This window comes from Thunnus albacares, chromosome 7, assembly GCF_914725855.1.
Source record: "Thunnus albacares chromosome 7, fThuAlb1.1, whole genome shotgun sequence".
NCBI lineage: Eukaryota > Metazoa > Chordata > Actinopteri > Scombriformes > Scombridae > Thunnus > Thunnus albacares.
This window is the reverse complement of record NC_058112.1, coordinates 28,389,787-28,406,683: the sequence shown is the minus strand read 5'-3', so window position 1 is coordinate 28,406,683 and position 16,897 is coordinate 28,389,787. Positions and strand designations below refer to the sequence as shown.

At 38.3% G+C, this 16,897-nt stretch overlaps 1 protein-coding gene across 2 annotated transcripts in view; it reads left to right on the top strand.

Annotated features, from left to right (window-relative positions):
• Window positions 1-16,897, top strand: part of LOC122986561 (copine-8-like) — a 69,957-nt gene that overhangs the window by 48,029 nt on the left and 5,031 nt on the right. For both annotated transcript variants that reach the window (XR_006404326.1, XM_044357902.1), the window contains exons 8-16: window positions 2,585-2,688; window positions 3,396-3,500; window positions 5,572-5,613; window positions 6,667-6,742; window positions 9,517-9,573; window positions 10,546-10,607; window positions 10,903-10,949; window positions 12,783-12,964; window positions 15,601-15,728. Coding sequence is in view for 1 of the 2 variants with exons in the window: in XM_044357902.1 (XP_044213837.1) it covers window positions 2,585-2,688; window positions 3,396-3,500; window positions 5,572-5,613; window positions 6,667-6,742; window positions 9,517-9,573; window positions 10,546-10,607; window positions 10,903-10,949; window positions 12,783-12,964; window positions 15,601-15,728 (803 nt within the window). In the remaining variant the exon portion in view is untranslated. The remainder of the gene's footprint in view (window positions 1-2,584; window positions 2,689-3,395; window positions 3,501-5,571; window positions 5,614-6,666; window positions 6,743-9,516; window positions 9,574-10,545; window positions 10,608-10,902; window positions 10,950-12,782; window positions 12,965-15,600; window positions 15,729-16,897) is intronic.

Sequence of the window (16,897 nt, the reverse complement as noted above, 5' to 3'; positions counted from 1 at the left end):
GGTGCACACAAATAAAGTCCATACACTCAGCTGCTAGCTTATTAAGTTCACCCAGCTATAACTAATGCAGTCTTACACAACAGCCATGCAATAAATCTTACCTTAGCTCCATTTATAGCGACGAGGATGGAATAAATACTAAGAGCATCTGACGTAAAACTCAATACAATAAAACAGCACCGCAAACTGCAATTTAAACACTGACATTGAGTTGAACAAAAACTTTCTTAACAAGAACTGAGCATTTACTGCATGGTTGTTAGACTGCAATAGTTTTTCCTCAGAGAGCCTAATAAACTGGCAAATGAGTGTACACATACATTACACCATATATACTGTATGTTCTCTTACAGTCACACTTTCCTTCAGTGCATTTTACTGTAGCACTGATATTGCTTCACGAATGCACCAGAGATATTCTCTGTTAGACACTAGTGTTGCCATGATACCATCAATTTGACTTCAATTAGAGAAAGTGCATCATCTAAAAGTGTGTTTACTAAAAATACCACCGTACTGCTGCAAGCCAGGAGAAGCATCAAGCACTGTCACAGAACATGTGTTGTGTTTTATTTTAACAAGTTGTGTTACCACTTTTGTTGTCGACCAGTCGAAGAGGACTGGTTTTCATTTCGAGACACGGCGGACTGTTTTGTCATGTCTTCAGTTGGATTTTGTGCTGACTGCCTCGGTCCACTGTAAAGAGCCAGACTGTGACTCTGTCTATTCAAATCCTTCTTTCTTTTAAATGGGAAAAATACATCTAATATTTTCAGACTGTTCAAAACACAGCAGCTATTTCTGTGGTTTCTTGCCATTCTGGGCCCATTTTGGTGTTCGGTGGTGTCTTTCAGTCCTGTAGATGCATCATCTTACAACAATATATTTCCAGTGAAGCTACAGTGGAGGATCATAGCAGATTTTTTTTTTTTGCAGAAGTCAAAATATCAAGAAAAGAAAATGTCACACGTTGTTGTCATTCCTTCATAATCAAAGAGGCTCTGAGCTGCCTTTTTGCATGAGGAAAGAAAACCATTGTAGAGGCAGAAAGAACCATTTGTCCTCTGGCGACAGACAAAATACCAGAATGTATCACAGCCACTGAAGTAGATGAGTAGATGACTAGATAATGTTTGTTCTTTTTTGTTCATCTCTCTGCACACATCCAGGGAGACATTGGAAATTGCTTAATTAAGGGGAACAGTACCAAAAAAAAAAGTTAATTACACTTCCACTTTATTAAAAAAATAACTTATAAATTGGATGTTAGATGATATCATATTAATAATGTACAAGTGTCAGAATGTCCAAGGGTGGAATTAAGTTTAATAAACTTGATTCGATCTGTTAATCCCTGTTTAGGGACAGGTGATTTCAGCTCCAAGAACTCTGTGGCTAAAAACATTTACAAATACAAATTGTTTCATCTTTGTATTCATCTTTTCATGCAAAGACGAAAGTTCGGTTTCAGGAGTGTGGGAGAAAAGAACGACGACTTCTACAAGATTATGAAAATGTTGCGAATGCTTTTCATTTACATACATTTATATCAACCTAGCAAATAGTACATTGTAATAAAACTTGTCTTTGTGCACATCCAAAGAATTTGAAATGTGGCCTAATGTTTTGTTCTATTAAACCTGAAAATTATGTTTAGTTTCACTGACAGAAAACTGACACTGAGGGAACAAGAAAAGGAAAATTTCATTGTAGTCACCAAAAAGCAATTTGTGTCTGAAAAACACTGTCCAGTGTTGTGTCAGACTTGACTGATGTTAAACTGTAGCGTCTATTTGTTAAACAATGAATTTACACATTGCAAATCAAAATAAAAGATAAGACTTTATTGTCCCAGAGGAAAATTCCCTCGGATACAAGAGGCTGCTGCTGTACAGTACCAAATAATCCAACAGTAATGTACATCATACATATCATAAATGCCTAGATAAAATGTAGCTGCACAATAAATTACTCAGGAAAATCAAAATACAATCAAAATACTAAAAATCAATAAATACTCAGAATTCTCAATCTGATTTTTTTTTTTTCAAAAACATGTAGAGGAGAGTGAGTAGTTTTAAGTCGAGTGTCGGGTGATTCCTTTCAGGCTGCGTACTGCTCCAACAAGCTCCACCATTCAGAAAATTAGGCCAACCTCTAAGTGAGACGTGGGGCAAAAAAAAAAAAAAAGGCCCCACCGCTGCTTACAAAGCTGAATATTGCTGTGAGTGCACAGTAATAATTCAAGGCAACCCAGATGAGCTGAATAGGGAAAGTGAGGGGAAGATATCCTCTCTGTCACCAGTAGAAATTATGCAAATGCACCAAAATCAGGGAGGAAAAAATCTACTTTTTAATCAGAATCACTTTTTTCACTTGATTTAATGCTTTATTTACAACTTATAAATAAACACAGACAAAACAAGATGGCACAGAAAAGTGGTTTGGACTGTTACTCTTCATAATGCTTTTGACCTATAATATTTTAATAGCAGAGAGTCATATTCTATATCATTATAGACCTCATATATAGACCTGAGCCTGAGTGTAACATCTGTATTTTGGTCCCTTCTCTCCTTTTTAGGAGTCGGTGATGCTGCAGTTCTGTGGTAACAAACTGGATAAGAAGGATTTCTTTGGAAAATCAGATCCCTTTCTCGTCTTTTTCCGCAGTAACGAAGATGGATCGTAAGTTGACATGCAATTTCCTCGTGGTATTTGTGGATGTCAAGTCATCGCCGCTATCTGCATATGCGTGTGTTACATACACACAGATACACACATATATATACACCATGGAAAGATGCCTGAAATACATATAGACGCTGAACATGATTGTTCATGCTCCAAAAAGCTCCCATACAGAGGCTATAAGGACTAAACTGTAATGTGATGTTACATAATACTCGGCGCTGTATATGTGACTTCTGCCGTCCAGCCGTCAACCGGAGGAAGCAGCAGACGAAGGGATGAGCAGAGATAATAGGACAGAGTTGACAAGAAGAAGATAAAGAGAGAAAGGATGGATAAGATGGAGTTAAGTGAAAACTGTGTGCAGAGATCGCAGTCTCTTTGCCCCGCAGATGCTTTTATTCGAGTCGACTTCAGCGTCTCGCACTTAACACATTCTCTTTTTGTGCAGCTGGGTATTTACTGCTGCAGCCTAAATGTTCCGCTGCAGGGTATAACAGCAGCATGCTGCGGCTACGAAGAGAGCCAGACTTGGTGCCACATAAAAAAAAGAACAGGAAGTGGTTATTTGAGCCAAAGAGCAAGCTTTATAAAATACTTACACTCTCCTTAATAACAAAGACAGGAGGTACTCTCAGGGTTTTGTTTTTACCTTTTAGGCAAATTTGTCATCTGTTAACAGCTTTGTACTTTATGTCTCACAGGTATACCATCTGCCACAAAACAGAAGTGGTGAAGAATACTCTGGATCCGGTGTGGCAGGCTTTTAAAATTCCTGTCAGGGCGCTCTGCAACGGAGACTACGACAGGTACAGTGGGAGACAAAAAGGAATCCCACAAACCTAAACGTTTTACTGGCAATGTTTACAGTTAAATAATACTATACAGAATAGAAATAAGGGTAAGAATGAATATTATTTTTACAGCAGAGATCAACAAGTGCTTTGACAAATAGACATATTCAAGCCAAGTATCATTTTAAAACGGATTTGATCCAGTAGCTCAAGGATTTGATTTGTCAGAAGTGTGCCTTCTTGTTTGCACTTCCCTCACCCACATTGTTAGACAGGAGGACAAGGGAGAAATAAATATATTAGGCCTCAACCAGTGTTTTTGTCAACTGACACAAACCTCTGGCCCATGATATCGCTCCACTTACTTGTACGACCCGCACTCTAATGAGTTCCAGTGTGGTTTTGTATGTATGTATAACAGGAGGGATTAGGTGTTGACCCCAAATCACATTTGATTTGGTTTTACAGGAAGAGAAAAAAGAGGGATTTGGATATGTAAATACTAAATATATATTTGATGTATTATTAGAGATAACAGAACAATGAATACAGAGATACAAGGTAAAAACTTGTAAAATGCATTCATTTCTTTAAGGGTACAGTTTCAGTAAGATTTTACTTTTTAATAATATTTTGTGGCAGCTTTGCTTGCAAATACCAAGCAGACCACTTATTCACCTGACGATATACACGAACAGAGCACTTTATTAGGAACACCTGTGCAATCTAATGCAATCCAGTTCAACAGCTCAGATGCATAAATTCCACTTTTATGAAGTTTATACATTTTCAGCTGTTGTTTACATTGTCAGAAAGGTGATAATTCTACTTTATGTTTATTATTGAGGTTGTAGTGGGCGGCGGTGGTGTACTGGAGTGCGTTATATTGAATAGTGTTCCTAATAAAGTGTAGTACTGGAAGAATAAGACTTTATGCTGTATATCGTGACAGTATTTAGTATTTAGTATGTATTTCTATATTTTACACATATCTACATCTCTATCATTCAGCTGAATGATCACAGAGCAGCAGGTGAGGTGATGTGAATGTATAAGGAATAGCACATTGAGATAATGTATTGCAATGCTATCATTGCTATTAGAAATGATGGTTGTTTTGTTGTTCTGTTGTTTTCAGAAACAGAAATTATGCCATCTATGGATAATCCAGTCCAGAGTCTAACAATTATTTTCTTTAATAATCAATTCGTTATTCAGTGTATAAAATTTCCGTGAAAAATGTTTATTCCCTGATGCCCAAAGTGACATATTCAGATGACTCATTTTATCTGACCAACAGTCAAAAACCCAAAGATGCTGAGTTTACTATCATGGAAAACTAGCAAATATTCACATTTGAGAAGCTTTTACTAGTGAATTTTTGGCATTTTTGACTTACCAAGTCATTTTTTAAAGCATTTTGCTTTAAAAAATGACTTAAGACAAAGTCCTTGTATGTGCAAACCTACTTGGCAATAAACCTGTTTCTGATTTCTGATTTAAACAATAATTCAATTATGAAACACGTTGCCAATTAATTTCCTGTAAAATTAATCAACTAATCATTTCAGCTTTAGAGTACTACAATGTATAGTTGGGGTCAATAGGGGCCAAACAACAAACTTTTGTACTGGAGGCCCCAAAGGAGATTAATCCGAGTTTACAGAATAAGGATGTTAATACTGTTCATGCGACCTTCCAGTCATAATTAGGGCTGGATGACCTGGATTATCGGCCACTGAATGCTGAAAGAAGCAAACAAACAGGGGATTTGCTCACCTTAGCCAAATTATCTGAGAGCTTCCTAGTTCTTATTCTTTTTATCTTTTTGAAAATTCTAATCCTTATTTCCCCGGGTTACACAGGGTGTACTGATATCAACCCTTAAAAAACACATTACCTTCCTTTGACTCCCCTTCTCTGTGTTACTGTTCATCATCTGGTCTACTTAGGACTCCAGTCTTCCACACACGAGTTGCCAGCCTTTTAAGCAGAAAGACTGTAAATCAGTGGTGCTAATTGGTTTTTTAATGGAATTTCCGTCTCTCTTCCTCCCCTCCCTCCTTCCTCTTCTCTCTCCCTACAGGAGCATTAAAGTGGAGGTGTACGACTGGGATAGAGATGGAGGGTGAAGGAACTATTCTCTTACTCTTGTGCTAAGGACTAAAACAATGACGTCTGTAGTGCATTGTTTGTTATGACGCTCCATCCACCTATACCGTATTGTAGTTTTATTGACACACCGCTGTGAAAATAACCCCAATTACATTTGCAACAAGGCCCTTGAGGAGAGTAAATACAGTAATTACCTATGAGTTATAGTTTGTTGGGACCAACCTCTATTAATTAAGCCAACATACAGTAATGTCTCTCAGCATTTCAATTCAACCTTTTTGTATGAATTCAAGAATCTACACTGACAAAATAAGCTCTCTTTTCTTTGTTGCTGATAGAGTGAAGACTCGAAGATACTTGTTTTTATTGACATGCTCCTAAAAAATAAAAAAACTGCCCTGAAAATATAAGAGCATATGTGTAAAGTAGGCTAGGGCGTTTGGGATTATGGTCACAGATCACACTCCAAAAATGTTTGTCCTCGTGTACCCTCTTGTTGTTCACTGTCGGTGTAGTTACAGTAGAAAAAATATGACTGTGCATCCCCTCTGTTGACAACACCCCCCTCCTGCTTTAAATATACATTAACTATTAATGCTGCTTGAACGGTCTCTTGACAGATAACTTCACAGAGTCAGTCAGGGAATAAAAATGCTGTTTATCTTTTGAAGCGAGTGACTTCAGTGTATGCAGGAGCAGTTCGCCCCCCTTCGTTGTTAATCTCACAGGCAGTTTTTGACATTTCAAGGGCATTTTGCCCCGAGCTCCCATTAATTTCTGACCCTGTTTCCAACTGCATTGATTATCCCCATGAAATTATGAAATTGGTTGCTACGCCCACTCCTCTGGTAACCAAGGAGCTTGTTAGTGATACTCCTTGTTTTTCCCTGTACTTTGAAGAAGTCGATGTGAATTCCCAATGAATAAAAATGGATGAAATGTGTAATTCTTCCTCTGCCATTTTTTGATGCCTCACTACTATAAGTGCTACTTATAGTAATAAAAAACATTGATAAAGGATTTTTCTGATGAGGAGAAATGTGACTTTGTGCGTTTGTTTTTACAGTCATGACTTTATCGGGGAGTTCAGCACCAGCTACAGAGAAATGTCCAGAAGCCAGTCACAGTTCCACATCTATGAGGTGATATTCTTCACACACACACACACAAACACACACATTTGTACTTCTACACTTTGACCCTTAAACTACATATTAAACTATGTGCTAACAAACTTGAAATGAGGTCCACTGTCTTCAAATCTGTCCATAGTGGAGCTGTGATTCAGGAGGGCTTTTTGATGTAGTAGAACATTTTTTAAGGAACACAATAAAGAAAACCTCTCAGACAGCAAAGGGCGACAATCAAGTGACACAACACAGCGCCCACACACACAAACTGCATTCCCACCTTGTGGTGGTTGCAGAATTCGATATCTAGAAATATTATTATAACACAAAACAATTGTCTTGCGCTGCTGTGCCGCTCTTGGGCGCAGTGTTTACAACAGATATCTTTAGAGGAGAGCTGAGTTTTTTTCTGTTACTAGCAGCAGTTCAATCAATTGGAAGAGATAAATTTGAAGTGAATAACAATGTTGATTTAGGTTAGCAACAGAGAAAGAGTTTAGTGAGATTAGACTCAATTAGCTGAAGGAACTTACAGTGCAGTGATGAAAGAACAGTGAATGAAATGAATGACAGCACGGGGAATCGGAAGTGACAGAGAAGATTAGAGCGGGTAGAAATAGTCGAAATAATTCACCAATTGAGGAATGAAGGCAAAATGTCAGAGAAAAGATACTGAGCTTACTGTATGTCAAAGCTTAATTTAGATTGCTGCAGAGACTCTAACAGTGCCGTATCTGAATGCTGATAATCTGACAAAAAAAAAGCAAACAAATGTTTGTTTGTTTTTAATTTTGTCTCAATACATGATGATTTGTTTTTGTGTAATTCTGGAAATTCAGAAACACACGTTATTAAATTCTCTTCCATCTTTAATTGCAGCACGAGAGTTAGCCTAAAGCAACTGGCTGTGTACAAAGGTCAGAGCAGCTTGTGTTCAAAGTTTAGCAAATATGAACACAGTGCAACGAATACATGAGCACAAGATCATCTCTGTAATGGAGGAGACAATAATGTGAACATCTATTTCTTCTTCTCTCGCAACATGCCTGGTGTCTCTAGTGCACCTCGTGTTTCACCGTCTCTGGGCCTTAGAGATGAAAGACAAGTGACGTACAGCTTGATCGTGACTAAAACTGGACAAACACATAAATATCACAATACAGTTATATTAAAATAACCTTATACTCTCAAATATTAGGTCCAAACAATATTTCATATACAATACAAGTCTGTCAACAGACTGATAAAATAACATAACCCAACAACAGAGTCACGTTCTAACGTTTTCAGACAAGTATGCAACATAACTAAGACCCTTAAGACCAATTTTTAATTAAATCTCATGAATCTGAAGATGTAAAAGTGTGTGTCTCTCATCCTGTATGCCGGTGCCACACGTGCACAGATGTTGTTCAGTTGGTGTACGACTCCATCTTCTTAATTCAATACGAAACGTGTGACGACAGACGCAACCTTGTAAATGTAATTCTCAGGTGATCCTCGATATATGGACCACTGTTTGCACACATCAGAGATTAAATAATGTTTGAATCCATTGCTTGCATTCTGTTTCAGATTAACATAACCTTGATCTCGTAATTTAAAATGTAGACACACACGTGCTCAGACACAAAAATGATGCACCGCTTGATTTAAAATGTATTTATAGTCTGAGCACAGCCGACGTTTCCCAGAACCTTCCTCAAGGTGAGCTGGGTTTATCCCATCTGAGTGCTGCTCCTTTCTATTGGGAATGCATCACCGCCTCATCCAGCTGTTTCTTATTGATTCAGAGGGCTTACATAATCATTTAAAATGTAAAACCCCTGTCTTTCTGGTCTATATTTCGATTCAGGTCATTACACTTGCACCACAACACACTCACTGACATGGAGGAATACATCAGCAATATACATGAAGTCTGGTGATGGATTAACAGGATGCTTAGCCCAGATGAACTACACAATAATGTACAGTATATGCCAATAAGCCGGCACCAGTTCCTCAAAAGACAGACTTTCCTTTAATGGTCAGTGCAGCTCACTGACTGGTCCATTAACTCACCAATCATAAATCGCCGAAGGTCAAAAGTCAGTAAAGATGCTTATGAAGCACAACCTGAATCACTTAGAAGAGCAGGGTGTTCTCTCTCCGTACATGTGACGTAACGTGTGATCTCAACACGTCAGATCCATGCTGCCTCCACCTTTTTTGAATGAGCTTCGTGCTGGACTTCGTTTTAACCCTTGAACCATAATTTTGCTTACTCTTGGGCACAAATGCTGAACTTAACACATCTGAGGCAAAGACTTTAGGCAAATATGGAAAGAGTTCTCTGTCGGGAAGTTGTGAAGGATAAGTGTGGGTTTCTTTATCAGTTATCATTAATCAGAGCCAGATAAAACTAATTAAGGCTATAGATAAAAACAAGAACGCAAAACTCAGGATATCCTCTTAACTGAGACGTACATTATAAGAATTCAAAAATGTTCTGACTTGAGCATTTTTTGAGAGATTCTTGTGGTTTCTTATCATTTAAGTACAATCAGATGTTTTTGGAGGCATCATGTAGCGTACAATAAAAGAGCAGAGTAAGAAGCTATTTCCCCAAATAAAGTGGGTGTCATGTGGTGACTGAAATTCTGTATTGCATATTAATTAAAAAGGCATTTATTTGAATTCTTATGAGGTTTAATTGAACCAAGAAAAAGACATGAGTCAGGATCTGTGGTCACTGATCACTATGACACAACAACATGGATTCAAGCTCATATTTTTCTCCACAGGTGCTAAATCCAAAGAAGAAAGGAAAGAAGAAGAAAAAGTACCAAAACTCAGGAACAGTAAGTCAACAGTTTGTTCAGTCTTTACAATGCTTTTTTCCATTGTGACACCATGGCTGCACTTACAGTAGAGGCCCTTCGTTTAACTCCAAATTGCTGCTTATACAGTACAGTATGAGACTGAAGATCTATTCTAAACGTCAGGCACTGACATTTGACACCATTGTGAAGTGACTGTGATGTCAAAAGACAGGTAGATGACAATATATTCAACAACTTGACAGTACAATTTTCACAGTTTTGCATACAATACGTACCTGTAAAGTATCAAGTATTTCCCTTGACAAATACTCACCACACCAGCTACTTTGCTTTGCTTCTGTCTCATTGTCTTCCGCACTTATATTAAGACACCATGACAACTTCCCAAGAAGATTGGTTGCATATTTTACACCGCATATTTTACACTGACAATTTTGAACTTTCAGCATCTTTGTACTGTACCTGGGGATCTGTTTTTTTTTTTCCACACCTCTTTGCGGCCCAGATTGCAACTGAAAAAGTATGATAAGAAGCAGTTTTTTTCACTCACACTGAATAGAAAACATCTAATTATATCCATCCAGCCAGCCATCTACATGTGCTTTAATTTGGACACTTGTTAGTATGATAAATGTAATTTACAGAGTAAAGAGTTTGTAACTGTTAGTGAGAGGAACTGGCTGGAAGGCACTTCATTTAATTTCAAGTTTATTTATTCATGTAGCTCATTATTTTAAGCATGTGGCAAATTATCTTTATAGAGGGAAAAAAAACCCTTCTTATACTCTCACTAATGAACAATTAGTCAGGTCAAAGTAATGCAACAACATGAAATACAGAGAAGCATGTTGGAGAGACACAACAAGCCGTCCTAACCAGCCTGACCAGTGCTTTCAACGTCTCAAAATACCAAATTAGATACATACAGTATGATCAGGTGCTACATTAAGTGATTCTCGTCTAATTCCTAAACTTTTTTCCGGCCTGTAGGTCACCCTCCTGTCCTGCCTGGTGGACACTGAGCTCTCTTTCCTGGACTACATCAGAGGCGGGTAAGTTCACAATAAATGGCAGCATATGAATCTGCTGAGATAAACACACCGATATTACTCTCACTGTCAAATCCAGAGTCACCTGCAGTTGTGATGTGGCGTATAGAGATGCAGAGACTCAGCTGAGAGGATTACTGCACCGTGTTTATCTCTCAGCTCCAATATTAGGACAGACAGCTGTCGATAACCTGCTGCTTAATTGCTCACTGCTGCACGCTTTGGAACATGCTGTGGTATAATCTAGCATGATTGATGATTCCACGTTACTCCTTACATGATGTATTTTCTCTTGCAGGACTCAGATTAATTTCACAGTGGCAATTGATTTCACAGCATCAAATGGTAAGTGTTTTAAAGCTTCGCTCTTATCAGTGAAAGCCCTTAAGTGCATCGAACAGATTAAACTACGGCGGTTAACGCTCAGATCTTTATTTGATGTGGACTCTTAGGTGATTCCTTATCAGTCATTTTTAAAATGTACTTAATCTAATGACACTTCACCTCTTTTTGCTAATTAGAGCCAAACAAACAAAGGAGAGCAGCTGAAATTTGTATAATTATATGAGGAACTTTTATTGCTTTAAACTTCATAACTCAGCTTGATGTTCTTTATTAACTATAATTTGTACAGATTGTGCCTCAGGGTAGACAGAGAGAGTCATCACACCCACTTTTTCAAATCATATTTCCAATTCAAAATGTTGTCTCCTTGTAGTTAAAGTTTATGAAGCCCCACAGATAAACTGCTGTACATTTGTCAGTGACAACATTTTAACGAAAAACAAACAAAATGAACATTTCTGCACAGTAGATTTTGTCACATTTGTGTCATTTTAGTAAGAAACTATTCAGTAAGTTAATATATTTAACTCAGTTTTGGAGACATCACTATGGGGCAGGAGAAATGGGCGGCTTTCTTTACTGTTATCAAATCACTTTCCCATGTTTACATGTGTGAGAAATGGCTGAAATAATAGTGATATTATGCACATAATTAAATTATTTCTTGGTAATGGGGACCATGCTGAAGTTTTCTTTGAGCGCTAGTTGCTCATATTTGCAAAACTACTTAGAGAAAGTTGTGTCAAAGCATGAAAACTATCTAATTTCTTGTGTAATAATGCACAGAGTAATCCATACACATATACATAATTGCATATTAAAGGTAAGGCTGGCAATATTCTGTTTTTCTCATTGTCAACAAATAAACAAAGCCTGAATCCCTCATATACTGTCCTGTGCTGTAAATACTCACTACACAACCAAATGTGTATTAATCCACAGGTGAAAATAGTTCCCAACAAATGCACAATTTACTCCTGCATGAATAACCTTTACTAAGAACAACAATGCCCAACTGTTTTAGAAAATAACCGAGCACTTTATTAAAAATGAAACAATATTTGTGACCCGCTCTTAAATATTTATGCCATCAGTAGGAACAAATGGGCTTTGGGCTGAGTGCCACATACATGGCAGGGAGGTCAGAAAGACATTGTTGATTTTGGTCTTTTCATGGCATTTGCTGACAAAAAGAAAAATATAGAATAACACCATCCTTATCCTTGAATGTCACCATCGTGTTCACAGTTTTTGGATTTACTTTGATGTATTTATTTTTATCTGTTCTCAAAATAAATAGCAAGACATGACTATAAAAACTTTTTTTTAAAAACTATTATTATCATTCCTTGGTTGTATTTTTAATTGTCAAGAGCAGCTTTTAGGACAGGAGTTGTTTTCCAAATCAGAAAGTTTTAGTCACAGTAGACAACCCTGCATCTTTTCTGAATAATGGCATATTTAGTCATGACCGTGGCAGTCAAGATGCGGGGGGGTCGGCAGGTCACTTTAGCTCACCACCTTATTAGTGAAGCAATTAAATTGCAGCAGTGGCTTCATGTTACTTAGTTAGAAAAAACTGCAGTTCCTCACACTTCCCGCTGAGGTTTGAGGCAACCAGTGGGATTATTCTGCCTCCAGTGCAGCTGTGCCTTGGAGAAATGTTTGTGTAACTAAAACTCTGATCTGCGTTTTAACCTCCCTCCGCCCACACACCTCCTTTTTCCTCCTTTTTTATTTTAATATGACTCACAGCCCAGGGGGGGGGGAGCAGGCATAATTACAGTTTGATGCTGATGTGTGTTTTATTGTGTTCAACCATCCGGGTCCCAGGCAACCCGTCCCAGCCCACCTCGCTCCATTACATGAGTCCGTACCAGCTGAATGACTACGCCATGGCGCTGCGGGCAGTCGGAGAGATCATTCAGGACTACGACAGCGACAAGATGTTTCCTGCACTGGGCTTTGGTGCCAAGCTTCCCCCAGACGGACGGGTTTCGCATGAGTTTGCCCTGGTGAGGAGACGGCGTCATCCCATCATTGCATCATCTAAACATCCAGCCACCCACCTGTTTATGTACAGTACACATACACATACACATACACATACATATACATACAGAAATCCTCCGTATCTTCCAACCATGTCAGAACTTCTTACACAACACATAGCATACAACCAAACACTTTTACACACCCATGACTAATTTCAGGCAACTGTTTCTTGGTGTGTGGTAAACGAGGATGTGTAAAAAAAAAAAAAAAAAAAGCCAAAAAATAAAAACAACAACAACCTTACCGCCAAGGCACACTGCGGTGATGGAAGCCAAATGAGCTGGTTAGTTTTGGGCTGTGAAATTTGTTGTTTTTTTTTAGTATATTCTGCCAAACAGCCTCACTAGAGTGAGAAAGATGCTGTCAATCATTTCAACCATGGTTTTATTTATTTATGGTAATCATACCAAGGTATGTCAATCATTGGATGACATATGGAAATCACATAGCAACCTTTAAGGATAAATAATCTGGATTATCTCTGTCTTCCACGTAACACTATTAACGATCCTTACCGCTCTGCCAATGTCACGCACTCTAGACATCCTGACCACTTCTCAACCACCCATAATCCTCTCCCTGGTCTACTGTCACTTCCAGATGTTGCTCCAGAGGCATTTACAGCCATTACAGCTGCTCAGCGTTGGGTAACAGCCTCCCCCCCGAGGCACCGAACCTTGAGACAAGGCACATATGCATTAATCTAACCATTAAGGATTTAACTTAGTCAGCTCTTAAAGAGGAAGGCTACAGCTGTGTTGCCGCAGTGGGAGGAGGCCACCACTGAATCCGACGTAATTATACGAGCTCCATTTGCAAAACAAAGGAGTCTCATGTGCAATGTTCGTACTCATGGGCGACCAAGCGCTTTTTTTTCCAAGATGGTTTCTCACTGAGATAATTAGAAAGCCCAAAACATATGGGTGGCTTAAATAATGTATTGTTTTCTTCTTTGTGAATTTCTTTTTGGTGTCTTAAACCCAGTCAACCAGACATCAATATTTAAACATTTTTGAAAGGATGTGGAGGCTGCAGAGTTACAAAAAAACTCCATAAAACAACTTTTATTCAATTTATACTAATACAAGAATATTAAACTGTAGAAGCCAGGTAGATGAGCTCCTCTTAGACAAAGTCTAATCATCATGTTTCATCCTCTTGTAACCTCTGGTACAAACACGCTTTGTCTCACCACAATGAGCTCCTCCAAAATGATTTTCCAGGTATCCATTCCTCATGCAAAGTTAAAAATGTGAAATGGCTCGCCTCGGGATATTCTTCACTGAAATGCTGCAACAGAAGAATTAAACTGTCGACATTTCCCTAAAATATCTGTAATATTGTAAGATTAGATTCTACATCCTTGAGGTATTGTAACCCTCTGGTGCAATATTGGAGTATTATTGATGTTTTAGCCCTGAGGCGGCCATTTTTGATGTCTCTGTATGCATGTAATCATGTTATCCCCCAATTTACAGCCAAAACATGTCCGTTTTTAAAATAAAATGTAATTCCATTCCCTTTTTTCCATAAAAGGATATAAAATCTACAAATGCTGTGTATGTTCTCCTTCAGGGTGGCACTGTTTTAGCTACACTGCCTCTGAATATCAAAATATATTTGAGTTAGTTTCTTTTTAGCTTTGATGCGTAGTGTTAAATGTGTTGGGTCTGTTGTTTACTACAGAGATGTAATGTAAGCAAGATATTCTAACTGCCCTTGAATATATTTAACACATTTTTCAATATATTAGCTGGATGACATGAAATCAATGACAGTGACACACTACTGTATATGTAAAGTAACTGTGAGGTAGTGAACACCTAAAGCAATAAAGTGGTTGAGGATACTGCAGACCAAGACCATGTACCAGAATGTAAAAAGAATAACATATAATATTCTTCATTATCAATTTATTCACCTGTAATATGTCAAATAATATTGGAAAATGAATGTCACAGCAAATCCCCACATTGGAGAAGTTGTAACCAGATCATATTTGGCATTTTTACTTAAAAATGTGCATGAAATTAAATGATTTCATGATTACCCAGATTAATTGTCGGTTGATCAACTTATTGAATAATCGACTAATCGTTTCAGCTCTAAACTTAAACACAACAAACAGATCCGACCATTATCTTGTTTACTTTGCCTTAGTACACAAGAAGAACTTGGACTAATGCCACAAAGTGAAGTTCATAAGACTTTTATTCTTCATTCTCAGTGCAGTCACATGGCAACAAAATACTTGAATTGTTTTGCTAAAGCTGCTCAAATGCAGATTTTATCCCTGATTTAATAGAGCTTCTACTGACACAGGGATTAGTAGACATAGAGAATATTCTCATTTTTGAGTGCACTGATAAAATAAACTTCTTCTCCGAGCTTACACTCCCTCCCCCATATTCTTAATGTAGCTGCAAAATAGGCCAGCATGAATTTAAAGCACTAAAGGACCTCTGTGCATTTGAAATATCTACATTTCCTAAATATTTAAACACTGAATGAGCAGTTGTAGCTGCACAGTTTGTGAAACGGACATAGAATGTGATTCTTTACCCGTTAACGGCTTTGTCTTTCTCTTTTTGTGCAGAATGGTAATCCACAAAACCCGTACTGCAACGGTATCGAGGGGGTGATGGAAGCCTATTACCAGAGTCTCAAATCTGTGCGTCTCTACGGACCCACCCACTTCTCCCCTGTTATTAACCATGTGGCCAGGTAGGTCCACTATAATCACAGACACGGACGTGGAAAGTGTAGGCTGACACACATGCACATGGAGTACAATGCCAACATGAAAGTAGCAGTGCTGCAGCAGAAGTTCCACACTTATCCTGGCAGATCAACCAGCTTTGGTGAGATTCCCTCCGTGTGTGTGGGCTGCTGTACAGCGATCTGTGAAGCAAAGGGAGGAGATTAAAATAAATTTGCTAATAGCTCCCTCACCTGAGGAAGAATCAATACTTAACTCCGGTGGTTTGGACATTGACAGTCCTTTGGAAGGTGGACCAGCCTGCATGATGATTGATGGGCTGCCTTGAGGTGCAAGATGAGGCACCAAGGAAGGAAAATGACAGAAAATCCTTGAAGAAACATTGCTGTGAATTACAATAACTGTCATACTTTCCGCCAGTTCACAAATAAACAGTGAATGAATTCCTATAGAGACAAGGAGAAAATAATTAGACCTAAACCTGATTAGCATGATAAATATTGGCCCTCCAGTGCACTTGCATTTTTTATTGCAGCAGCGATTTTTAAAAGCGCTGTTTAAACTATTTAAAACAAATAATATATACTTCTGCTAGATACTACCAGCAGCTGTCAGCAGCCCAATTTACACAAATAACCACTGGTAAAAAAAAAAAAAAGTATTTTACTGTTTTGTAGTACAGCGCTTTTTTCAACTCCCACCTGACGTTCCCTATTGCCAGATCTTGTCTCATGATCCTCCAGACTGACTGTAACAAGCACTTTTCTCACCTTTCATCATCGGCTTTCAAATCCCATCTCTCTCCGAGTGCCATCCGCCCACTCAGCCTGAGAATAGCTGCATTGTTCAGCGCTCACTTCTGTGGAGCATCCAACCATAAAGGAAGGAATCTCTGTCTTTATGTTTGTCTGTCTGTCTGTATGTATGTATGTCTTTCACATATCTCAACAACTGTTCATCCGATCAACTTCACGCTTGGCGGGTGTATTGCTGAGGACACAAAGAAGTGCAGTGTTGAATTTAGTGCAATTTGGACATGCAACATGTTCAGTATTAATAAACTTTGAATAAACAATCAATCAGTGATCTGCTCTGCTCTGCAGCAGCAGGGTGGGACTTCTGGGCTCTGCGACTGCATGTCATGAGCACAGGCGGTTCATATATCATATAAGCA